At 36.2% G+C, this 26,666-nt stretch overlaps 1 protein-coding gene across 1 annotated transcript; it reads right to left on the reverse strand.

Annotated features, from left to right (window-relative positions):
• Positions 18,754-20,472, reverse strand: LOC104767060. The gene is made up of 2 exons (XM_019241045.1): positions 20,300-20,472; positions 18,754-20,021 (listed from the first exon to the last, which is right to left on the reverse strand). Exon 2 carries the CDS (start codon positions 19,994-19,996, stop codon positions 19,046-19,048), a length of 951 nt encoding a protein of 316 aa, XP_019096590.1. The 5' UTR covers positions 19,997-20,021; positions 20,300-20,472; the 3' UTR covers positions 18,754-19,045.

Consider the following 26,666-nt stretch of genomic DNA (forward strand, 5'->3'; position numbering starts at 1 on the left):
TAAGTGTTTACAATTTAAAATAGTACCAGTCTTTGTAGTAAAGAAAACTGTAAAACATCATCTAAAATGAAATATTTTTTTTTTTACTAAAACAACGGCTCATTATAGTAGAGGGAATATTAATTTTTTTGTGAAGAAAAAACTTATATTAGTTTTAGAAGTCATTGTTTTGTTGAAAAATATAGTAAATAATTTTGACTCCTTTTTAGGTAAATACTTTTGTGGTTAATTTCAAATTTATTTTAAAATTACTAAAAATTTCACACATAATTTAGATAAACAACATATTCCTTATGTTCCTAATTATTCTATTTTTAGGTTTTTCGCACATTTCAAGAAAATATATTGAAAATGATTATAAATGCATTTTTTTTTGTGGTTTATAATTTTCTATAATCTAAACCAATAGTTTCAATTACAAGGATAATTGTGACTTTTGTGGAATCTCCACCGAAATTGAACCATATATATAAAGAAATCTACATTTTGCCTATGATGAAACAAAATCCTCATTATCTCGTTGTGATTTTAAATGTAGGTAATATTGTTTACACTTTCGATTATACGGGTGTTTGTAAATGTTTGGCTTGTTAACATATAGTCATACTAGATTAGGTACCCCTGCGTTGCGCGAGATTTTAATTTAAAACTATTTTCAATATGAATTTAGAATATACATATGATCATTTGAATATTTAAAAGATTTTACTTTCAACATACACATTATTTTCTAAAAGTTTAGTAGAAAAATTAAACACTTTTTCACTATATTTTCTCTCGTTATCTTCTACTTTCTTTTCACATTCTATTGGATCACATGTTATATTCGATTATGAATTGATTCTCAAGACATATCATATTTATTTTCTCCTTACTACTCTCTTTATTTAATAATATATGATGTTTTAGAAAAGTCTTTTTTTTTTGTTTCATAATATAGGATATTTTCAAGTTTCTATGCAACTTTTAGTTTAATATAATATTTTTTATTATTATATTATATAGTCTTGTTTATGATTAGTTGAATTTTTTTTAAAAGTGTACTGCGTGTTTTTAGTTAAAACATCCTATATTTGAAAATTAAAAGAGTATATTCATTTTTATAATAAGTTGCATGTTCTTCTTTGTTATGATGATCGTAAAAATTGTGTTTTCTTCTTTGTTATGATGATAATAAGTTGCATGAGGTTTCTTTAATTGTCTTTTGGTGCATGTAAAATTGCTTTATGGAGAACAAATCTCATACATGAACTCATTTCTATTCACATCCAATATATTTCAACGTCAAATCTTCCACTTTATCTTGAACGTTTGAAAGATATAAATTTTCTTTTCACATACAATATGATTTAGATAATATTTTTAATTTTGATTTTCCTAAAATGTGTCACTTACCAACTCATAAAAATTATTCTAACTTTCTTATTTCTAACTAAAAAGTCTTCAATATACCATTATTATTACTATTCTAATTTCCAAATAGCATCTTCAATATTCTTGTTACATAGTTTTTATTAATTTGAATAGATGTTTTCTTTTTATTTGTGATGTTTAAGATAGTTTTTTGTTTTATTTCAAATCACCTTGATCTTTTTCAATCTATATTAGTATTTTAAAAAGTGTTTAATATTTGTAACGCCCTCACCGCCACTTTTTAGTGGGCCCTATGTCCAATCCCAGTCTATAGACTCATCTTTTTTAATGGGCCTCACATCCTCTCACTAGGCCTGTGAGCCCATCCATATCCGACGGCCGGTTTGCTACATCTCGGAGGTTTGAAAGACTTGTTACCATCCCTACAAATCACCACATGATCTTTTCCTGTGTTTTATCCTCACTCGCACAGTTCCGACAATCACTTCCCGGAAGGTCATCCATCCTAAGACTACTCCAGTTCAAGCACGCTTAACTCTGGAGTTCTCTCAGGACCCTTGACAGAAAAGATAAGTGCATTTTGGTGACATAGGTGGCCAAATCAATTTTTTTAAACCTCTCCGCAAGTCTCTAAAACCGAGGTGTCATAATTCACCCTACTATCCGATCGCAACGTCCTCGTTGCGCACCAAGACCGATAACCCCCGACTGTGTGAGCCCACTCGAATCCACACTCGTCAAGATTCGGCTCTGATACCACTTGTAACACCCTGACCGCCACATCTTAGTGGGCCCCATGTCCAATTCCAGTTCATGGGCCCACCTTCTTTAATAGGCCTCACGACTTCTCACTAGGCCCGTGAGCCTATCCATATCCAACAGCCAATTTGCTACGTCCGGTAGGTTTTAAAGACTTGTTACCGTTCCTACAACCCACCACATGTTTTTTCCCTGTGTTTTGTCCTCACTCGCATAGTTCCGACAGTCAATTCACAGAAGGTCACCCATTCTGAGACTTCTCCAGTTCAAGCACGCTTAGCTTTGAAGTTCTTTCATGATCCTTGACCGAAAAGATAATTGTTCTTTGGTGACATAGATGGCCAAATCAATTCTTTTAAACCGGAGTGTCACAATATTAAATTTTCCTTTTTAGCTATTTTGTGATTTTTAAAATAATCATTTTTAAATTTAGAAAAATTTAAATAATACATAATTTTTTACTAATTTAATCATCATATAATGTTTATAAATAATAATATGTACTAAATCTATCTTATTTTTAACCATTATTATGAATTGATTCTTTAACATTAAAAAATACATTCACAAGCTTTAAATGTATTTTTTTTCCTTCAGAGATTAATTACTTTTTATTATCAGTAAAAATATTTTAAATTTATTATTATTATTTTTTAAAATCTTGTTTAAACAATCAATTGTAACTCTTCAAGATGATTGTTGTAGTATTCAATATATATGATAAGTTTCTTTTTCGTATTTATATTCATTTAAACATATTTACACAATATATGTTAAGTTAAGATAGTATAATCTAATTTTATATATATCTAACCTTGATTCACATTTTTCATATGTTTGTGTTGTATCTTTTTATATCATTTTTTTTGTTTTTTTTTCTAAATTATTGGTTTCATTTAAAGATAACAATACAAAGTCTAAGAATTAATTTTACTTCTAGTGTTTTTATTTTTGTGTTTCGTTCAAAAAAAAGTGTTTTTATTTTTGCAATAAAATGTGATAACATGGCTGCTGATGTGGACACCAGAGATGGAGAGAGGACTCTAAAATTATATATATATATATATATATATATTTATAGATTATCAATTTTTAGGTTTATCAAATTGAATTAATGCCTCTTTAATAGAATTAGGAATACACATAGTTTACCGTAACATTGGGGAAAATAAAATAATTTAAATAGAATATTCGTTTTACATTTATTCTAACACTAAATAATGCATTCAAAAATTTGAAGTATGATCATTTTTCTGTAAAAAGTTGAATCTGTTGTAAAATATGTGTGTATCCATCACAACATGTGTCCCTCTTCAATAAATAACACTTGGAACACTTGTCCACCACTTGTCCTCAACCTCTCTTTGTCTCTTCCCTCTATAAATAAGAGTTATGTACAAGAGAAGATGTATAATGAAAAGTTTTTCTATATCTCTAGTTTCTCTCTAGTTCTTTCTCCACCTTCTCTCTAAATCCACACTCATTTCTCTAGATCCTTTCTCCTTTGATTCTTCTCATAATAAACATCTTGTTGCCTCCAAACATTTATACAGTTTACAACACATTATCCGCACGACCGACTGTCATAAATTCGAGGTAACATTTAAATTATGTTAAATTCATTTAAGCTTATGTTTATAGTGTTTATAGAGTAAAATATTATATATATACTTCTTGATCATAATGGTAGGCTATGCCTCGATCATTTCGATCTACATTCTTGATCTATTGGTAGGCTCTGCCTCATTGATCATATGTTCAGATCTATATATTTTAAATCATATGGAAAGCTATGCCTCCTAAAATGATTGTTTTTAATTTATGAATATACTATATAGCTTATATATATATATATATATATATATTTTGTAGTTTATATTTATTGCTAAAACAAGATTTTACAAAAGTGATTCATAAAATTTTATATTTAACAAATTGTTTTATTATTTATATAGTATCATGTCAAACTTGGCAAAGCTTGAATTCGCCGCCCTTGATGTCTCTGGGAAAAATTATATGACATGGGCATTAGATGTAAAATTCTATCTGAAAGGGAAAGGGCTTCTCAAAACCCTCGATCCGTCAGAAACGGGGTTAGAAGAGGAAAAATCAATAACCATGATGTTCTTGCGTCACCATCTCCACAATGGTTTAAAAAATGAATACATCACGAGAGAAAATCCCGCAGATCTCTGGATCGCTCTCAAGGATAGGTTTGATCACCAAAAGTATGTGATCTTATCGAAAGCCAAACATGAATGGCTAAACCTGCGGTTTCAGGATTACAAAAGTGTAAATGAGTACAATTCCACTTTGTTCGGAATCACTTCAAGGATGGCTCTCTGCGGAGAAGAAGTTTCCGATTATGATATGATCGGGAAAACATTCCAAACTTTCCATCCTTCAAATGTACTCCTGTAGCAACAATATCGAGAAAGAGGGTATACTCGATATTCTGAATTGATGCAAGTTCTGCATGTTGCTGAACAAAATAATGAGCTCGTGATGATAAATCATCAAACCCGTCCAACTAGATCAGCTCCAATTTCAGAAGTGAATGTTGCTACATCCAGCTATAATAATTGGCAAGGGCGAGAACGTGGACGCGGACGCGGTCGAGGCCATGGTCATGATCGTGGAGGAGGTCGTGGAGAAGGTCGTGGAAGAGGAAAAGGAAGGGGTCTCTCTCATAATGACTTCAACGCAAGAAAAACCAACAAAAATCTTCAAATCAATAATGTTGGTCGCGTTTTAAAGAAACAAGGTGAAAGTACTTGTTACAGATGCGGCATGAAAGGACATTGGTATCAAACCTGTCGTATTCCAAAACATTTGGCCGATTTGTATCAAGCATCTCAACAAGCAAAAGAAAGGGATGTTGAGACCAACCTCATCTCTGATGAAGCTGGACCTTCTTTCGATGGCCTAAACGATGAACCCCATCTTGATATAGCAGATTTTCTCGTTGATCATGAAAATAGAAAATCATGCGAATAAGGCCCATATGCCATAATATGCTTTTTCATAGTTTGATATGTACTTTATGTTTTAACAAATGTCTTTTTGAATAGTAGGTTTATTGTAATATATAATAAGCTTTTTTTTGTAAGACTTTATGTTATTTTATTAATGTTTATTTTATAAATATTTTATCTCAGAAAATGTCAAATTTTGAGATTGAAGATGGAGATATGTGTCTAGCAGACAGTGCTACAACACACTCAATACTTAAAGAGAAAAAATATTTATCCTCTCTCAAAATAAAAGACTCCGCTAGAAGCGTGAGCACTATATGTGGTAATGCAAAGATTATTATAGGCTCTGGAAAAGCCAGTTTTACAATGCCAAGGGAAACAAAATTTGAAATTGATGCATTATACTGCCCTAAGTCTCATAGAAACTTGATTAGTTTCAGAGATATCCGAAGAAATGGATATCATATAGAGACTATGAATATGAATGGCATGGAATATCTTTGCATAACATCTGAGGAGAAACATATATTGGAAGAATTGCCAATGTTATCCTCTGGATTGTATTGCACAAAAATAAATAATTTTGCATCTTATGCTACAATAAACTCTAAGTTTGCTAGTACATTTAAGATATGGCATGAAACACTTGGACATCCTGGTTCAATCATGATGTGAAAAATTGTGCAAAATTCCAATGGTCATCCATTGAAGAACCAAAAGATTTATAGATCTGATGAGTTTTTATGTGATGCATGTTCTCAAGGAAAACTCATAATACGACCATCGCCAACCAAAATTTGGAATGAATCACCATTGTTCTTAGAGAGAATACATGGTGATATATGTGGACCTATCCACCCTTCATGCGGACCGTTTCGTTATTTTATGGTAATGATTGACACATCTAGTAGGTGGTCAAATGTGTGTCTATTAACAACACGAAACACGGACTTCGCAAAATTCATTGCCCAAATAATCAGGTTGAAAGCTCAATTCCCTGATTATGCCATAAAGAAAGTCAGACTTGATAACGCTGATGAATTCATTTCACAAGCTTTCAATGACTATTGTATGTCAATAGGAATCAATGTTGAGCATCTGGTTCCTCATGTTCATAAACAAAATGGCATGGCTGAATCTTTAATTAAACGACNATTAATGTTTATTTTATAAATATTTTATCTCAGAAAATGTCAAATTTTGAGATTGAAGATGGAGATATGTGTCTAGCAGACAGTGCTACAACACACTCAATACTTAAAGAGAAAAAATATTTATCCTCTCTCAAAATAAAAGACTCCGCTAGAAGCGTGAGCACTATATGTGGTAATGCAAAGATTATTATAGGCTCTGGAAAAGCCAGTTTTACAATGCCAAGGGAAACAAAATTTGAAATTGATGCATTATACTGCCCTAAGTCTCATAGAAACTTGATTAGTTTCAGAGATATCCGAAGAAATGGATATCATATAGAGACTATGAATATGAATGGCATGGAATATCTTTGCATAACATCTGAGGAGAAACATATATTGGAAGAATTGCCAATGTTATCCTCTGGATTGTATTGCACAAAAATAAATAATTTTGCATCTTATGCTACAATAAACTCTAAGTTTGCTAGTACATTTAAGATATGGCATGAAACACTTGGACATCCTGGTTCAATCATGATGTGAAAAATTGTGCAAAATTCCAATGGTCATCCATTGAAGAACCAAAAGATTTATAGATCTGATGAGTTTTTATGTGATGCATGTTCTCAAGGAAAACTCATAATACGACCATCGCCAACCAAAATTTGGAATGAATCACCATTGTTCTTAGAGAGAATACATGGTGATATATGTGGACCTATCCACCCTTCATGCGGACCGTTTCGTTATTTTATGGTAATGATTGACACATCTAGTAGGTGGTCAAATGTGTGTCTATTAACAACACGAAACACGGACTTCGCAAAATTCATTGCCCAAATAATCAGGTTGAAAGCTCAATTCCCTGATTATGCCATAAAGAAAGTCAGACTTGATAACGCTGATGAATTCATTTCACAAGCTTTCAATGACTATTGTATGTCAATAGGAATCAATGTTGAGCATCTGGTTCCTCATGTTCATAAACAAAATGGCATGGCTGAATCTTTAATTAAACGACTACAACTCATTGCTAGACCGTTAATATTGAGAACAAAGCTCCCAATATCTATATGGGGTCATGCTATATTGAATGCTGCGACATTGGTCCAAATATGACCAAGCGCATATAATAACTATTCCCTTTTACAATTAGCATATGGCCAAGAGCCAAACATATCCTATCTCCGTATTTTTGGATGTGCGGTTTATGTTCCTATAGTCCCACCGCAAAGAACAAAAATGGGGCCACAAAGGAGATTGGGTATATATGTTGGTTATGCATCACCGAGTATAATTCGATATTTTGAACCGCAAACTGGTGATATGTTTACGGCATGTTTTTNTAGAGAGAATACATGGTGATATATGTGGACCTATCCACCCTTCATGCGGACCGTTTCGTTATTTTATGGTAATGATTGACACATCTAGTAGGTGGTCAAATGTGTGTCTATTAACAACACGAAACACGGACTTCGCAAAATTCATTGCCCAAATAATCAGGTTGAAAGCTCAATTCCCTGATTATGCCATAAAGAAAGTCAGACTTGATAACGCTGATGAATTCATTTCACAAGCTTTCAATGACTATTGTATGTCAATAGGAATCAATGTTGAGCATCTGGTTCCTCATGTTCATAAACAAAATGGCATGGCTGAATCTTTAATTAAACGACTACAACTCATTGCTAGACCGTTAATATTGAGAACAAAGCTCCCAATATCTATATGGGGTCATGCTATATTGAATGCTGCGACATTGGTCCAAATATGACCAAGCGCATATAATAACTATTCCCTTTTACAATTAGCATATGGCCAAGAGCCAAACATATCCTATCTCCGTATTTTTGGATGTGCGGTTTATGTTCCTATAGTCCCACCGCAAAGAACAAAAATGGGGCCACAAAGGAGATTGGGTATATATGTTGGTTATGCATCACCGAGTATAATTCGACATTTTGAACCGCAAACTGGTGATATGTTTACGGCATGTTTTTCCGATTGCCATTTTAATGAAGATGAATTTCCAGCGTTAGGGGGAGGAATAAAACAATTACCAAATGATATTACATGGTATACACCATCTTTGATATATCTTGATCCCCCTGCACATCAACGTGAACTGGAAGTCCAGAAAATTGTACATTTACAAAGTTTGGCAAATCAATTACCAGATGCGTTCATAGATACAAAAAGGGCAACAAAGTCATATATCCCTGCTGCAAATGCACCATCAAGAGTTGAAATTCCTAGAGAGGAACTTGATGGAAGCAAAGCTAATGAACCTAAGGTTCAATTGAAAAGGGGGAGGCCAATGGGCTCTAAAGATAAAAATCCCCGAAAGAAAAAGAAAATGGGAGATGAAAAGGTTCAAGAAGTTCAAGAAGAACCAAATAAAGAGAAAAGTCCTCAGGATGATACAGAAAAATATGAGATTTCTGTTAACTATGCCCAAAATGGAATATTATGGTATAGAAATGAAATCGATGATGATAATGAAATATTCTCTTTTTCTGTATCTAAAGAGATCGATCATGAAAAAGATGATCCAGATCCAAGGTCCGTATCAGAATGCCGACATAGGCCTGATTGAGAGAAATAGAAAAAGGCTATGCAACTTGAGTTGCCCTCCCTCAATAAAAGAAATGTCTTTGGACCTCTTGTCATTGCATCTAAAGATATAAAACATGTTGGTTGCAAGTGGGTATTTGTGCGAAAATGAAATGAGAGAGATGAAATCACACGATATAAAGCCCGATTTGTTGCACAAGGTTTTTCTCAAAGACCTGGAGTTGATTATGAAGAAACATATTCTCCAGTCATGGATGCAATTACATTCAGGTACTTAATGAGTCTAACAACTTCTAAGAATTTAGAAATGTACCTTATGAATGTAGTGACAGCATATTTATATGGATCATTGGATAATAATATATACATGAAAATCCCAGAAGGATTTAAGATTCCTGGGGCATTAGATACTAAGTCTAATGAAATTTGTGCGATCAAATTACATCGATCACTTTACGGATTAATACAATCTGGGCGCATGTGGTATAATTGCTTAAGCGAATACCTATTTAAGAAAGGGTATGTTAATAATGAATATGCCTATGCGCCTTTATAAAAAAATCCCCATCGAGATTTGTGATCATTGCTGTATATGTTGATGATCTGAATATAATTGGAACTCAAAAAGAGATTGATGATGCAAGAATCCATATGAAAGAAGAGTTTGAAATGAAAGATCTTGGAAAGACAAAATTCTGTCTCGGGCTTCAAATAGAGCATTTCCAAGATGGAATATTTGTGCATCAATCAAATTATACGAAAAGATTTTAAAGCGCTTTAATATGGACAAAGCGACTCCTTTGAGTACTCCAATGGTCAATAGATCTCTGAATATCGATAGTGATCCATTCAGACCTTGTGAAATTAACGAGAAAATAATTGGTCCCGAAGTACCTTATATGAGTGCTATCGGTGGACTTATGTATCTTGCAAATTGCACTAGACCAGACATTGCATTTGATACAAATCTACTTGCAAGATACAACTCATCCTCTACTCGCAGGCATTGTAATGTGATAAAACATATTATCCGTTATCTTCAAGGTATGATTGACTTGGGATTATTCTATCCTAAAAACTCTTCAGGTTATCTAGTTGGTTTTGCATATGCAGGATATTTATCAGATCCACATAAATTCCGATCCCAAACTGGATATGTTTTCACAATTGGAGGAACTGCTATTTCATGGCACTCACAGAAACAGACTTTGGTCGCCACTTCCTCAAATCATGCAGAAATAATTGCTCTTCATGAAGCATCGAGGGAATGTGTATGACTCAGATCAATGACTAACCACATACAAGAATCGAGTGGAATAGTCACCAGTAAAGAGCCAACAACATTATTTGAAGACAATGCTGCTTGTGTCGCCCAAATCAAAGAAGGTTACATCAAGAGCGATAGAATAAAGCATATACCTCCAAGATTTTTCTCCTACACTCAATAACTCGAGCAAAAGAAGTAAGTTGATATCCAACATATCCGCTCATGTGACAATCCGCTCATGTGACAATCCAGCAGATCTATTCACAAAGGCGTTTCCGACTACCACATTCAGAAAGCATATTCATAATATTGGAATGCGGCATCTACGAGATCTGTGAAGTTTTTTTGAGGGGGAGTTTACACTACTGTACTCTTTTTCCCTCGTCATGGTTTTTCATCCCACTGGGTTTTTCCATTATGAGGTTTTTAATGAGGCAGTGTGTAAGTCATCGCTGGTGATGGATACTCAAGGGGGAGTGTTGTAAAATATGTGTGTATCCATCACAACATGTGTCACTCTTCATTAGATAACACTTGAAACACTTGTCCACCACTTGTCCTCAACCTCTCTTTGTCTCCTCCCTCTATAAATAAAAGTTATGTACAAGAGAAGATGTATAATGAGAAGTTTTTCTATCTCTCTAGTATCTCTCTAGTTCTTTCTCCAGCTTCTCTCTAAATCCACACTCATTTCTCTAGATCCTTTCTCCTTTGATTATTTTCATAATAAACATCTTGTTGCCTCCAAACAGCTTAAGATTTTGGCCGCTGGAGTTGCCATAATCTCTTTTATTATCCTATTCTCTATTTTTTTTCCTATTAAGTAATTTTGTTGTTTTGGTCAGCTATTGTTATTTAATTATTATTCTTGTAATTGTACATTTGTACCACAATTTCTTCAGTTATTTTACTTTTAGTTGTAATTATTTATGTAAATGACTCAATAATCAAATTATTTATAAAAATTGAAATTAATTTTAACATCAATTTATGTAAATAATATAACTATTAAAATCAAATAATCAAACTGATAGAAATATATAAAATCAAATAATTATTAAAACTAGTTTTAATATCAATTATTTATAACTGATAAAAATATTTAACATTACTTATTATAACCGTAGCAAATATTCACGTTATTTATATTAATCGATGTAAATATTTTGTATATTAACATCTGTTAAAAGAATCGATGTAAATATTTTGTATATTAGAATCAGTTTGAAAAATTGATACAAATTATTTGCATCAACAAAATGTAAATCATTTGTTAAAGTGTTGTAAATTATTTTTACATCATTTAAATCTGATGCAAATATATAAAATAAATGATGCTAAACATTCTTTTTTTTTTTGTAGTAATGTAACTATAAGTGAACACACAAAACAAATTGAAAAAATGAGCACACAATGAATGAGAGCATATTGCCAATATTTGCAGCTATTATGCTTCAAATTGCGTTGTCGATCATGGCCATACTTGCTGAGTTGTCGATGAACTTCAATTTGATGCCTAGAGTCTTAGTTGTTGTTGGTGCGGGATTTAGCACTCACAACATACCGACCTAAACTGAAGGTAAACTGAGTAATTCTGCACATCAACTAAACCGAGGAACCCCCTCTTTTGGAACAGCTAAACGGTCCTATAAGCAGAAGCCCGACGAAGTCACTCAACCGCTTCCCTGAGCCCGATCTGGTCATCAAAAGAGGAAGTTTACCATATCTTCAATCCGAGATTTAAGGAAAATAGACTTGTAATCAATGCATTTATATAAATAGAGGGATACCTCCTCCTTGTAAGGGATCCAATAATGAATACAAAAACCCTAGTTCTTTCTTGTTCTTGAGAAAAACCCTAACTTCTTCTTTAATAAATCATAATCCCTCTTTATTTTCTACCTTTAATACAGTTTTTAGAGAAAGATCTTAAATGAATTTGTTTTCCACTCAAACAAATTCATTGTGTGAATTCTAGATTCAACAGTTATCAAGCGAATGGATGTGTCTTCTGCCATTCTCACACCATTGGCACTAATTTTCGGGAGCTAAGAAGTTCTATTTTTTTGGTCTTATCTATGTTTTTGCTAAACAAATCTAAAACATCTAATATAAACAATGATCCTAAGCTAAATCATACAAAGAGAACTAAATTTAATCTGTTATAATACTTTAGCAACTATTAAGCAACTGGTTAAATTCTTTGATAGAGGTGGTCTTAGAAATCTAATATTTGTTCTTTGAATGTGTGATTAACAAGAACACACGACCTCCGATGACATTCAAAGTGTTTACTTTGATAACTATAATGAGTGTATTCGAATAAGTGTGTTATTAATGATTGTATTCGAGTAAGTGTGTTATTTATGAGTCATTTCAAATTATAACCATTTTTTTCGTGTTATATTGCCAAAGTACGAACGAAATGCTCTATTTCCTTCTATCATCAACAATATCCAGTAAAACTTCTATAAACTAATACATAATGTCGGGTTGGGGGGGGGGCATCAGGAGCTGACCTCTTAGAATAGGTGGCTGCTTTGGTTGTAGCAGCTGAGCTTCATGCCATTCTTTTGCTTCTTTAAGAGTCAGTAGAATAATGTCTTGTTCGGAGAAGTTGCGGTCCTCAAAGATGAGACAGTTTCTGTCTTTCCAGAGGTTCAATAGCAGCCAAGGGGCCAAAGGTGTGGAGCTTAGAACTGTAGTAGGAAGAGCAGCCAACAACATCGACTTAGGTAAGAGGTCATTAAAGTGGATAACATTACCTGTGTCGATTCGCTGAGCTATAGGGGCCAAGTTCCATACTCGCTGGGCAAAAGGATAGTGGAGGAATAAGTGCAGTTCATCTTCTCTTTTTCCACATCTTCGACATTTAATAGACGATCAGAGACCTCTCTTTGCCAGATTACTACCCAGTGAGAGTGTTAGAATTGCGGAATGTAATAGATAGAATAGGAGGATAAGAGAGTAACTTAGGAGAGAAGGATAGAATGAACAAAAGACTTGATTAATATATCTCAAATGTGTGTTACAACGCTTATTATAGAGAGGCAATGAGCATATAGCCGTTTGAGATAAGAAGAGTATCGATAGTGACTTTATGTTGACTTTTCTTGGGAGCTCTTAATGGTGAGAGCGACTTGCCCATCCCTTGTTTGACTCGCACCAACTCGTCCTCCAAGGTACACATGTGAAGCTTAACACCCTTAGATATTTCACAACACCCCTCTTCTAGATTCTTCTTCCTCTTGGGTTCAATATCCTCTAGGCCTCTTCTCCTTACTCGATTCATGGCCTATTGATCATGGTTGTACGGACACCGTTACCTTGGTCACATGTTCCTTCCCCTGATCAATACTCCCCCTCAAGTTTAGCCGAATGTGATGGCTAAACTTGTAGCCCCGGGACACATCATCTAATTAAAAACCTCAATAAATAAAACCACTTGGGACAAAATTATATTGAGGGAAAAAGAGTGCGATGACTCCGGGAGAGGGAACATGGGATCAAGGATGTGTCAAGTCCACAAGTTCTAGTTTGCTGAAGATATGGGAGCATACTTGACGACTTGCGGCCTGGGTGAATATATGTGAGAGCTGATCCTTACTTGGTGTAAAATATGGAAGAATGACACCTTCTTCAATCTTCTCTCGAACTTTGTGGCAGTCTAACTCAATGTGTTTGGTTCTCTCATGAAACACTGAGTTGGTTGCAATGTGTATAGCTGCTTGATTGTCACAGTGCATAGGAATAGGAGTGGTTGTCATGATGCCAAGATCTTCGAGTAAAGCCTTGAGCCATGTAAGTTCGGTTGTAAGCTTCCTCATTGCACGATATTCTGATTTTGCACTAGACATTGACACCACCTTTTGCTTCTTTGTCTTCCATGTGACGAGGTTACCTCCGATGAATGTACAATAGCCTGTTATAGATCTTCTATCTGTTTTATCACCACCCTAGTCCGCGTCGCAGTATCCTACAAGGTTAGTGTTAGAGTTCTTTCCCATCCAAATGCCTTGTCCAGGGCTTCCTTTAAGATAGTGAAGAATTCTCTCCAAAAGACTCCAGTGATATGTTGTAGGAGCTTTCATGTATTGACTTACCTGATTCACAGCATAGCAAATGTCAGGTCTGGTGAGTGTTAAGTAAATTAGCTTACCTACAAGCTGACGGTAGTGAGAAGGATCTTCGTATGGTGGATCCTTTCTCTCCCCCTTTCGCTCAACTTGATATCCATCTGGAAGTGGTGTATCTACAGGTTTGGCTCCTAGCTTCCCTGTCTCACACTAGAAATCAAGAGTGTACTTTCGTTGTGATAGAAATAAGCCCTCCGGAGAGCGACATACTTCGATCCCAAGGAAGTACTTAAGCTCTCCAAGATCTTTTATGTCAAAGACTGAATTTAAATGAGCTTTGACATCTTTAATACCTTCTTGTTTGTCTCCGGAGATGATTAGATCATCAACGTATATGAGAACAACGACTATACCTTTGGCGCTTTGGAGAGTAAAGAGAGTGGTGTCCAAGTAAGACTTCTTAAAACCATGACTTATAAGTGTGGTGCTCAATTTGTGATACCAGGCTCTAGGAGATTGCTTTAGTCCGTATATAACCTTTCTTAGGCGAAACACCTTTCTCGGAGAGATAGTGTCTTCAAGGCCTGGTGGAGGTGTCATGTATACTTCTTCCTCTAGTTCTCCTTGTAGAAAGGCATTCTTGACATCCATCGGCCACAACTCCCAAGATAGGTGAGTAGCAAGCGAGAGAACTACTCTTACTGTGTGGAGTTTAGCCACTGGTGCAAATGTGTCTTTGTAGTCCTGTCCATAAGTTTGTGTGAAGCCACACACCACTAGTCGAGCTTTGTAGCGTTCATTGTCTCCATTGCTTAAGTATTTGATTGTCAATACCCAGTTTGAACTCACTCCTTTCTTTCCTGGTGGAAGATCAGCTTCGTCCCAGGTATGGTTGCGATTCATGGCCCCAACTTCATCATCTACCGCATTTAACCATTCTTTGCTTTCTTTGGCTTCTTCATAGGTGTTTGGTATGTGATGTTCATCTATCTTACCAAGAAACGCTTGATGATCAGCTGGTAGTAAAGCCAGGGAGCACACGACTTGAATCAGATGAGCAATGGCTTGATTGTTGTACTATAATCGTTTGTCTTTCCAGATTGACGGATACTTGATCCGTGTACCTCTACTTACTGGTGGTGGTGTCGGGTCATGATGTGATGACGTCGGCTCTTCTTCTGTTTGAACTCTGTTTTGAGCGTCGGTGTGAACTTGAGCTTTGTTCATTTCTTTCTGCATGACATCGTCCTCCCCCTCTGACGCCTGAACTAGAACCTCAGTCGGATCATTGATCTGTTCTCCTGGTAATGACGGGGTTATTGTCGGTAGTGCTTCACCAGTTGAGTCAGGTGGAGTATCCTGGGACATTCTTTGAGGTTGATCGGAGGTAGCACCAAGATGATCAAGTAGGAACTTGAGACTTGCAGACCGATCAGTCGGAGTTGCCAAGTCTTTCAAGTCAGACCAATCTTTCTTATCAAAGTATCCTTGCTCTTCAAGAAACTTGACATCTCGAGAGACAAAGATGCGATTATTGATAGGATCAAAGCATTTGTACCCCTTTTGAGTGATCGAATAACCCAAAAATATACACATGGTGCTCTTAGCTTCTAGTTTGTTCCTTAGTTCTCCAGGCATTAAAACAAAACAGACACATCCAAACACTTTTATTGACTTAATGGATGGTTTACAATTATTTAATACCTCGAATGGTGATCGGAATGTAATAGATATAATAGGAGTATAAGAGAGTAACTTAGGAGAGAAGGATAAAATGAACAAAAGACTTGATTAGTATATCTCAAATGTGTGTTACAACGCTTATTATAGAGAGACAATGAGCATATAGCTGTTTGAGATAAGAAGAGTATTGATAGTGACTTTATGTTGACTTGTCTTGGGAGCTCTTAATGGTGAGAGCGACTTGCCCATCCCTTGTTTGACTCGCACCAACTCGTCCTCCAAGGTACACATGTGACGCTTAACACCCTTAGATATTTCACAAAACCCCTCTTCTAGATTCTTCTTCCTCTTGGCTTCAATATCCTCTAGGCCTCTTCTCCTTACTCGATTCATGGCCTATTGATCATGGTTGTACGGACACTGTTACCTTGGTCACATGTTCCTTCCCCTGATCAATAGTGAGAGCTCCGGTGGCAGCCTTCCACATAAAGTTTTGTATTTTGGGGCTACTTTCACCTGCCACATAATTTTTTCTAGGTTAGAGGAAGTTGATTCACCTATGTAGAGATAGAGGAAGGTCGTGCTAAGTGATAACCGGATTTTGTCGTGTTAAGACCTGATTTTTCAGGGAGCCACACCAGAGAATCCTGCAGATGCAGGTTTCTGGTAACAATTGAACATATAGTCTCCTCATATTGAGGTGAATGACGCCGAATAGCATCTAGATCCCACTCATTCAAACATGAGCATAGGAGATCCTTAACTCGCATATTTGAAACAGCCTGATTTGGTGGACATATTGGTGCTTGCGGGTGGTAAAGCGAAAGCCAATTATCTTGCCAGATTCAATTTGAAGTTCTGTTTCTAACCGACCATTCTAGGCCTTTCTGGAGTAGATCTCTGCCTATAAAGATTCCTTGACAACCATGGGAGGCAGAAGCCGGCGAGGTAAAGTCCATCAAGGAGGAAGAATGACAATATTTTCCAAACAGAATCTTAGCCAGAAGGCTGTCGGGGTTATTGAGTAGTCTCCAACCTATCTTAGCTAGAAAGCATCATTGATAGCTTCCACATCTTAAAAAAACCAAGTCCCCCCTCAAACTTTGGAAGCGTAAACCTTTCCCAAGCTACCCAACTCATTTTCCTCTTTCCCGGTTTTGCATCCCACCAAAAACTTGTAAGGAATGAGTTTATTTGTTTACAAAGAGAACTTGAGAGTTTAAAGCATGAAATTGCATAGGTCGGCATTTCAGAGAGGACTGACTTGAGAAGAACTTGTTTACCCGCTCCCGAGAGAAAATGAGAAGACCAACTTTGAGCTTTCCGGTGGATCTTGTCAACAATTTCGGCGAATATGTCTCTCTTTCTCCTACCAAAACGTTTCGGGAGACCAAGATACTTACCAATGCCGCCTTCCTTGTTTATCTTGAGAGCCTGTTTGACATTTGCCTTTGTATCCCCCAATGTTTTAGAGACATAGGTAATAGCTGATTTGTTGAGGTTGATACTTTGTCCTGGCGCCTTCTAATATTGATCAAGGATTTTTGAAAGAGCAAGGCAGCAAGGGGGGCTTGACTTGCAAAAAAACATGGTGTTGTCCGCGAAGAGGAGGTGATTGATATGAGGGCTTGCTCGGGAGACCTTAATACCGGGGAGGGTGCCTTTGGCTTGAGCGTTGATGCACAATCCAGAGAGAAATTTTGTACAAAGGATAAAGAGGTATAGTGACAGAGGATCGCCTTGTCGGAGTCCTCTTATTGGGTTTACTTGCCTTTTGGGTGATCCATTGATGAAGAATTTGTATGAAACGACAGTAACGCATTCAAGAAACCCATTGTCGGATATTGGGATTTGTAGATGAGAATCACTCTCAAATACTTACACAGTAACGCTCCATTTGGGGTGGAAACCAACCTTTGCGAGGATCGCTTTCAAGAAACCCCATTGGATCTTATCATAAGCTTTACTCATATCCATTTTCACTGGTATGGAGCAAAAATTTTTGGCTTTCGAGGTATGGAGGAAATGAAGGACTTCATGAGTAATCAACACATTGTCGGATATTGCTCTGTTTGGAACAAAAGTTGACTGATAGGGAGAGATGAGGGAGGAGAGACACGGCTGGAGTATCTTTGCCATAATCTCATAAATAATAAATTTATCTCACGTCAAACTAATTTTATTTTTATTTAGGCCTATATTAATCAATATATGCAGAAAACTTCAAAATTAAGAATACACCTCTACAATTTAACTAATAAAACTAGATTATGATCCCCAATAGAGAAAGTTTTTATTTATTTTTTTTGTTAACCGTACTATTTTAATACTAATGTTGTTAATGTACAATTTTGTTAACTTTAATGATTTAGTATATAATTCGTGGTATACCGCACAACAATTTTTGTTTAAAACAATATTAATTAAATCAGTTTGATTTGACATATTTTATATTGGTGTTGTTAAAATAGTAAAATAAAGATTTAATCTGTATTGAAGTATCAAATTAATGATATTTTATTTTTTTAGTATTATCAATTCAATCTTGTCATTTCAATATAACACGCTATTTAACATAATTCGTTTGTGCTATTTTGAAAATTTAATATGTTGGAATATTCATAATTTAATTTTTTTATTAAGTTTAGAATTTACTATATTTGGTAAATTTACTGTATATGTATATTGAACGCACACTTTTATATTAATTGAATAATATATGTTTGTTTAAAAAAATTCAAATCATTTTTATTAACTTTATGTTCGTTATCTAATGATATATATAGTTTTGTTGAAAAAAAATAACTCAAAAACAAAAGAAAATAACAACCAAACAACAAAACTCATCACTTTAATAAATTCGATTCTCATCTACAAATCCCAATAACTAGACCTTCTTGTTCAACAAAACCAACATACATATATATATAAATCTATGTATCTCTACATATTTATTCCCAAAAATATACAAGTAACATAACAAATTCAAACACATTACCCAAAAAAGCAAAACAAGATAACAAACAAACAACATTTAGGATTCTACTGAAAATGGCAAATGCTGTTGAATCTGCACCTTCTTACCTCTTTTGGGTAAAAAGGTCACATAATAAGAACACTATTATGAACGTACAACTTTGCTCTCCTTCACACATTCCGGTGACTTTAAGTCCTTCTGACACTTCCATGATGGTCCTGCTATGACCCCTGAGCAGCCACACCACCATTAGAACCTTCTTCCCGCTTACTTACGCTTACATTTTTTTCCCTTAATGTGATACCGTTTTCTTGATCTGTAGAGGCACACATGCTCAAAGGTAGCTTCTTTAGCTTCACTCCTCCTCTTCTTTTCCCCAATGAGCTACTTTCTTCCCATGTCTTCTCCTTCAGCGCGTTATCGCATAACAGCAGCTTCCCGTTTACTCTGGTTCTGTCTACTTCCTCGTCAATCGAACTGTCCGAATCCACAACACCAGCAACGTCGTCATTCCCATCGTACATAGTACTAGTCACGGTACTATTCTCATAGTTTGTTGTAACTAAACTCTTTTGCTTCTTGTTTCTGTGACCAGAAGAACAATCCGTGAAGACTCTAGGAGAATTGTTTATAGCACGATTCAACCTACTCGCTAAATCCTCATCCACAAGTCCTCCTTTCGAATACAAAACCTGAACCGGGACATGTTTCTTCTTCCTTGGAGACCTCTCTTTACAGCCAACTGGTAAAGAAGCGAACAATTCCAAAGCACTCTTAGCTGCAGCCACTGCCTTTGAAGCAATGATCGCCTTCTCATTAGCAGCTGCTCTCGCCGCCTTTGCAACCTTAACCGCTAAAACCGCGTTGGCCTTGGACGCCTGAGCTAGCTCTTCGGGAGAGCGAGACTGATCATCATTGAGTTGGGAAGTCAATAGAGTGTCGAGATGAGTCTGCACATCTGTTAATGAAGCAGAGGAGGAGCCATTTGAAAAAGTTGTAGTAGACGTAGAAGAAGAAGAAGAAGAAGAAGAAGCGAAAGGAGGGCTTGGTGATTCATTGCCGCCGCCGGTTTTAGAGTTCTGTTTCTTGAATCCGGCGAGTAAACGCTTCCGTGGTGGTAAATGCGAATTTGATTCGAGCTGATGATTCACATCGCACGCATTTGTCGCCATTTCAAGCCAAATCTTTCCCGATCAGCTAATTCAGTTTAAATACCAATTCAATCACAAATCAGGATCTGACTTCAAAAATCATCAGCTCGATCAAATTATAACAATTCAATAATTCAAAATCAAATCCTCAACAACACTATAGATCAAAAAATATTCATCCTTGAAAACCAAATTATCAAACACTTTTGATCTAACAAATTCTTTAAAGAAGACGCAAATTTTTATTGATCAAAAGATAAATTGTTCAAAATTCATGAGAGTGGCAGATGAAGAAGAAGCTGTTAAATATTACATTGAGAGTACCTGAAACCTCCTTCTTTTTTTTTTTTTTTTTGTAATGACAAGGTGAATTCACGAAGGCTGTTTTGAAGTTTACTTTGCCATATCTTCTCTGTTCATGGAAGAAACAGAGATGAATGATGAGAGACAAAAAAAAAACACAATATGAATAAAAATTAGGGTTTTCAGAAAATGGGGGAAGAAGATAGATAGATAGATAGATAGATTCGGAGAGGAGATTTGTTTTCTTTTCTCCTCTTTTGTTTTGTTGCAAATCTCTCTCTGATCCATTTTTTCGTTTTTATATGTAAACCCTACGAAATCAATTGTAATTATCTCTTAATTTCATTTTTTTTTCTAACTTACGTTTTTTTTTTTTTTTTTTACATTTACAATTCCGTTTTTATGAAGTAAATGTAACCTATAGGACCTTTCTTTGAAGTAAAACCAGAATATTAACCCAAAAAAAAATTCCGTTTTATAACATTCTGTTATTTTATTTGTTTTGGACAAATGTTTTATTACATTCCGTTAAACTGTAATAATAACGGTCGTCAGCAATTGTTTATTTATTTCTTAGTTGAGCTACTTAATAATAGTACAGTAGTATCTGAGAACTTTTTAATACTACTAGTTTTCCTAGTATTTGTTTTTGTTAAAGTTATAAAACATTTTACGAAAATTATAAATATTTAAATCGCGTTCTAAATAATAATTTTGTAGATGTAGCAAACGTCTTTCCATTAGTAGTTAATCAAATACTTAACTGTTTCTACATTAGGACTCAATTTTTGACTATGCGAATTTATTGTGAATGTCGATAACTTTTTTATTATTTTTTTTTTGATGCGATATTCAGGTTAGCAGTATAGGAAGAAAACACTAAAACCATCGATAAATAAAGCTGTAAAAATAGGTTATCGACATTTATATAAATTTGTCCAATATTGACCACCTTGATTATAGACAAACAGTAACCATATTATGACCATATCCATTAACGATCATATCCAAATAAATTGTTTTTTTTTTTTCCCAAAAAATTCCTTTTATATCTGATATCAAAGTACTGCATCATCCATCAATGGAGAAACCATTTTGGAGAGCCAAAGTTATTACAGCAAAGTTGAGAACAAACTTCTTTTAACTTACAACGTAACCACTATAATTAGTTGGAGGATAGTGAAGTAAGCCCATCACCATCACTTCTCAGTAACACCTCCCATACAATGAAGATCATTGTACCTAGTCTTAAAGCATACATCATAACCAAGAGTAATGATAGATTCTTACACACCACCTCCGCATCTGCAAAAAAGATTTCATCCAAAGGTATTCATGAATTTCTTCCATGATTTTTATCCTTGAACAAAAGAACCATAACCAAGGCACACCAATAAATGTAACCAGCATCCACAGTCTTAATCTAAAGAGAGGAGATTATTATTTAAGCAAACTAAAAACCTTAAACCAAAAAGTAAAATCTCAGAGATAAGTGTCTGCTAATTCTCTGAGATTATTGACTTGCTTTTAAAATTTCATGGAGGTTCATGATTAACCGGATAGAACCTCACTCCTGGATCCTTTCTGCATTGGCGAGTGTTTCTTGCAAGCTCCATTTGTATTTGCTTCCCTTTCTTGTGCTTAGAACTCTCACCAATTTCATATTTTCCTTTTGCTCTCCTTCCTTTAGCTATTTTAGAATCAGATAAGACTTTTAAAGAGGCTGTGCTTTAGGAAGGACACCTTTGAAGATGATTAACAGCTAGAAATTCCTCCAGATTATACCCAGGATTAGTAGGTATCAGTGGTTGTGAGATGGGAGAGTAAGAGGATAACTCAGAACTTTGATCAGAATGGTTTTCTTCAGAAGCGTTGGGATGGTTGGAACCCTCTCTCTCTTCAAGAGCTACTGGAACCTCTAAACATTCCTCATGAAAGATCGGGGGAGCATGATACGGGTAATGATTAGAGTCATTATTGATGCGGCAACAATTGGTACAGATCCTTATGAGTTTCTCATACTTTGATGCAGACATCAACCCTACCGCCCAACTGTTGAACCAGATCCTGTACCACATCTTGTACCAGAAGTACGAGAAGGACCTGTGACATGATCAAAGGCTAAGCAGCTAAGGAAGAGGTTTAACCTAGCTGTTCAAGACATTGTAAGCTCCCTAGAGCTGAAGGACGTTAACTGGTCTGTACCCCCATCATGCCGCCACAACAGAGATGACCACATTGCTGAGTGTTCTAGTGTCAAATAAAACCTAATGTGCACTCAACCACGATCTAGTGGTGTCTTCGTAACACTTTAGGGTCGAATCCACAGAGACCATACAATGCACTATGAAATTATGTAGACCGAGTATAGCTAAAGCAAAGAGAAAGTTTGTGTTTCAAGTAATCGATTAAAAGCAGAAAATAAATAAAGGTTTTGAAATCAGGGAAAGGTATTGGGCGTAGGGAATCAGTTAGGGGATTACAATCACAAATTTAGATGATAGATTGAAAAAGCATTAGACACCGTTCTTAAACTCAAAACACAATTATAAAGCTAACCTAATTCCGCAGCGATAGCTAACTATGCAAAGAAATAACTAGACCCTAAACTTTCGCTTGGATCTAGCTAAACAAGCAAGCATTAAAGCTCAGGTTTTGATTTGTTCACAAGGTGCCTCAACTTCAACTTCCGTTGGCTAAGGTCCACCTTGCTCACCTATGTTTCTTTCAAGTAACTCAACAACACTTTTGGTGCCACGATGAGTTTAACCTAAGATCTTAATCTAGGTGATTAGTCTAGCTTAAGCAATAAGAACAACTATAGATCAAGAACAATAAGATCAATCCTAAATGTAACAAACTTAAGTTTAGAGAATCATAACCCCCCTTTTGAAACCCGAAACCCAATAGTAGAACTACTCAGACATAGAAATAAAAGAACAGCAGAACAAGGATGAAGAAATCATAATTGATTTGCAAAGAGAAATAAAAGGGTTCAGAAATCTTCTCCAAAGAGATACAAAGGATTAGAGATCTTCTCCCAAGCTTACAAGTCTCAAAAACGGCGTAGAATAAAAGTTGTCTTTCTAGAGGTCGAGCCTCGTGCATAAATAGTAAAATAAAACCCTAAAAGTCGGTTTAAAACGAAAAAAAAAGTTGCTTCGGGTACGGGATCGGTCGATCCGAATGTGGATTGGCCGATCCAGGATGCTTTTTTCTGTGTTTGCTTCATCTGCTTGGTAGTCCGATCAGTCTTCACCAAAATGGCTCGAGATGCTTGTTTTCATCTCCAAAACACTCAGTTTCCTTCAAAAGCAACCTAGAACTTGTACAAACTCATAAAAGACTAAAAACACTCTAAAAGCACAGTTTGACTCAATAAAATACTCAAAACAAACCTAAAAACTATGGTTAAAACCTATAAAATACAGGCACATCAATTCCCCCGGACTTGAATCTTTGCTTGTCCTCAAGCAAGAACAGACAAAAACTCAGGAACATCGAAAAGGTTTGAAAGTGGAAACTCACATATTCTTGGGAACCTTTTCTTTGCACTCTTCATCAAATCAAATTAAGAACTACTTTTTGTACTCTGTCCATGATTAGGATCAATACTCCGAACTCCGAACTCCATAACCTTAGAGAACCTTCAGTCTCCCCATCATTGTCTCTCTACATCAGATTAGTAAAATGGTGCGGTCTTACCATGGGAGTATCGATCATTGAACCTTTTGACTCCTTCATCCTTTTAATGCCCAAGTCTTCCTGCATATGCTTCCTTTCCTCTTTCTTTTCTTACTTCCAAAGGATTGATTTCTTCCAAAGGATCATTTTATTTTTTTTATCAATCCTCTGCTCTTTTTCTTTTGGGACAGGTTTCCATGAATTCCAAAAGATGCACGGGTTTACGCACATCCCTTGGCTCACTTCTTTTATTACCTATATCCTTTTATTCCTTTCTTCTTCTTTTCTTCTTTTTTTTTTACTGAGTACTGAAGGGAAAAGAGAGGGGAAGCATACTTTGCAAGGAGATGCATGTCTCGTGAGGCTTGAAGGGAGGAGTCTTGTCCAATGTATACCAAGCCCCAAGGTAAGAAGTTAAATCCGGTTAAGCCTTATCAAAGCTAGAGACAACTTCTGGTTCAGCTTATTGTTCTCCTTGGCGAGTGTCTTTTGGGGCATGTTGAGACTGCTCATGTTCTTTCCAAGCTTTATTCAAAAATAAAAAGTACTAAAGCAATCATAAGAGTGTTAGTTCAAAGCAAAAGATTCCTAGAAATGATCATAGTTTCCCAACAGTTTTTTTTTGAAGATTAAAAGACTCAAAGAAAAATCCAAAGAAAACAACCAAAGAAAATGACATCAGTAATCTGGAGACACCCCTCCCCCGGACTTACTTCACACCGTCCCGTTGTGAAAGCAAAACCAAGGAAAATAATCCTCCAACAACAATAAAAGAAAGGAAAAACGAAAAATCCTAGAAAAGAAAAAAAATAATCCGTGGTGATATAGCAGTCTAACGAGAAGGCGAAGAGGTCGCGGAACGGTCAGAACAGAGAGGCTCAGTAGCTGCATCCTCGTCGTCACAGGTAGCAGTGGGATCCGACGAGGGTGGTGAAAAACAGGATGGAGCAAGTCGTTGAAGCCAAGTAGCCAGCCGAGTGAGCAGCATGTTGTTCTTCCTTTGTGTGTCGTAGACCCACCGTTCAAACTCAGACTGAGGTTCCTGAATAGGTTGGGTCGCAACAAACTGGCTGACATCCAAAGGAGGTAATGGTGGGATTGAGCGAGCATTGTGTGAAGATTCGGCAGCAGCTGTCGGCTGTGTACTGTGTGGGGGTTTGCGGGTAGCATAGCCACTCTCTTCTAGCCGAATGACCTCATCAAGGTCGACCAGTGCTAACTCAAGAGGATCGAAGTCAATGTTCTCCGTTTTATGAAGTGAAGTGCAGGATGGCATAGGGATCCGCATGTACCGAAAGTTACCAGTCTTGTCCTGGAAACGGTAGATAAAGTTTTTTACGCACAAGGATCTCACTGGTGAACAGGAATTTGAGGTCAAGGAGCTTCCTCCGCTGAACCGAAGTGGATGAAACAATGTCATAGTAGTCGATGATGGGGGTCACCAAGCTACCGATGAGTATCCGTTTATTCTTTGCTTTAGCCATGTCTTTGCGGACCTGCGCAAACTCCTTAGAGAGCAAGAATCCAAAGTTGACGTCATGAGTTTGATGGTGGACTGGAGAGGTCGGAGGATGCAAGAACCGACGAAGACCGTGAAAGAACATCCACAACTCAGGTAGCTGCAATGTGCTAGTCTCAGCCCTAGCATAAATGGTGTTGCTCAGGAACTTAGCAGTGATCCGAAGGACTAGGTTGCGAATGCGGGATTGCCTGGCTCCACGTAAGACATAGTTTCCAGCTCCAATCAGGTTCCAAACATCGGACCTGCTTTCGAGCTTGTCCATTTTGCAGTGCTTTTGTCGAGGGAAACCAAAAATGTCACAAAGGTCGAACATGGAGATGGTGTAGTGCGTCCTGCACAAAAAGAAACTGATCAAACATTATTCAGCCAAAATCTGGACCAGCAGACATATCGACCCGCACAGTGGCCAGAAACTCTTGTGCAAGCTTCTCATGTAGATCCCATGCCTTCTCACCAAAAGAGCCAAACCCCATGTTCTTTATTAATTCATCAAAATCGGCAAGCATGGCCATCCTCTCAAAAAGCTCTCGATCAGCAAACCGAGTTGGCTCTATCTTGCACTGACTCAACAATTTTAACCACTTGGAATCCTCATCACTCCAAACTCGAGCTGGTGGTTCAGCGGAAGGAGTTGCAGGTTCTTTACCACTGCGTCATCGTTTAGGCATTATCTGCAAAAGAAAAGAATTCCAACAAGTGAGATAGTGAAACCAATTGAAAATTCTCCTAATCGGCCAACATAAGGTACAAGCCTATTTCTAAATTCAAGCCCCAGCAGCCTAATTCGAGTTCTGAAACTTCCATAGAGCTATTTAACCATCAATGTCGTAGCTCAATAAGGTATGAGAATTGAAAGAATCATGGACAACCAAAATCGGGCCTTGAGATCGCCGAGAATCGAACATAAGAATGGACAAAAGAAAAACTTACCTTGTTCAACTTCGAGCCTAAAAATGGGAATATGAAAAAGGATCTAATCCAAGTGGATTGAGTCCACACCTCGACAAATCAAAGAAAAATCGAGAAAGAGAGAGGTGGAAGTCGAAATCGGGGGCGGTGAGAGGTAAAAGAGGAAGAAGATGAAATTAGGTTTAAATATCTGGTATCGGGCACGGATCTGGTTTACTCCGGTCCAATTTAAGTCTGATAACCAGATTAAACCGATTTCTTTTTTTTTTTTTT

This window comes from Camelina sativa, chromosome 19, assembly GCF_000633955.1.
Source record: "Camelina sativa cultivar DH55 chromosome 19, Cs, whole genome shotgun sequence".
In the NCBI taxonomy this organism is placed as follows: Eukaryota; Viridiplantae; Streptophyta; class Magnoliopsida; order Brassicales; family Brassicaceae; genus Camelina; species Camelina sativa.

What these genes read in the sequence shown, in the direction of transcription:
- LOC104767060 (XM_019241045.1), bottom strand. Translation starts at nt 19,996, where the DNA reads ATGGCGACAAATGCGTGCGATGTGAATCATCAGCTCGAATCAAATTCG.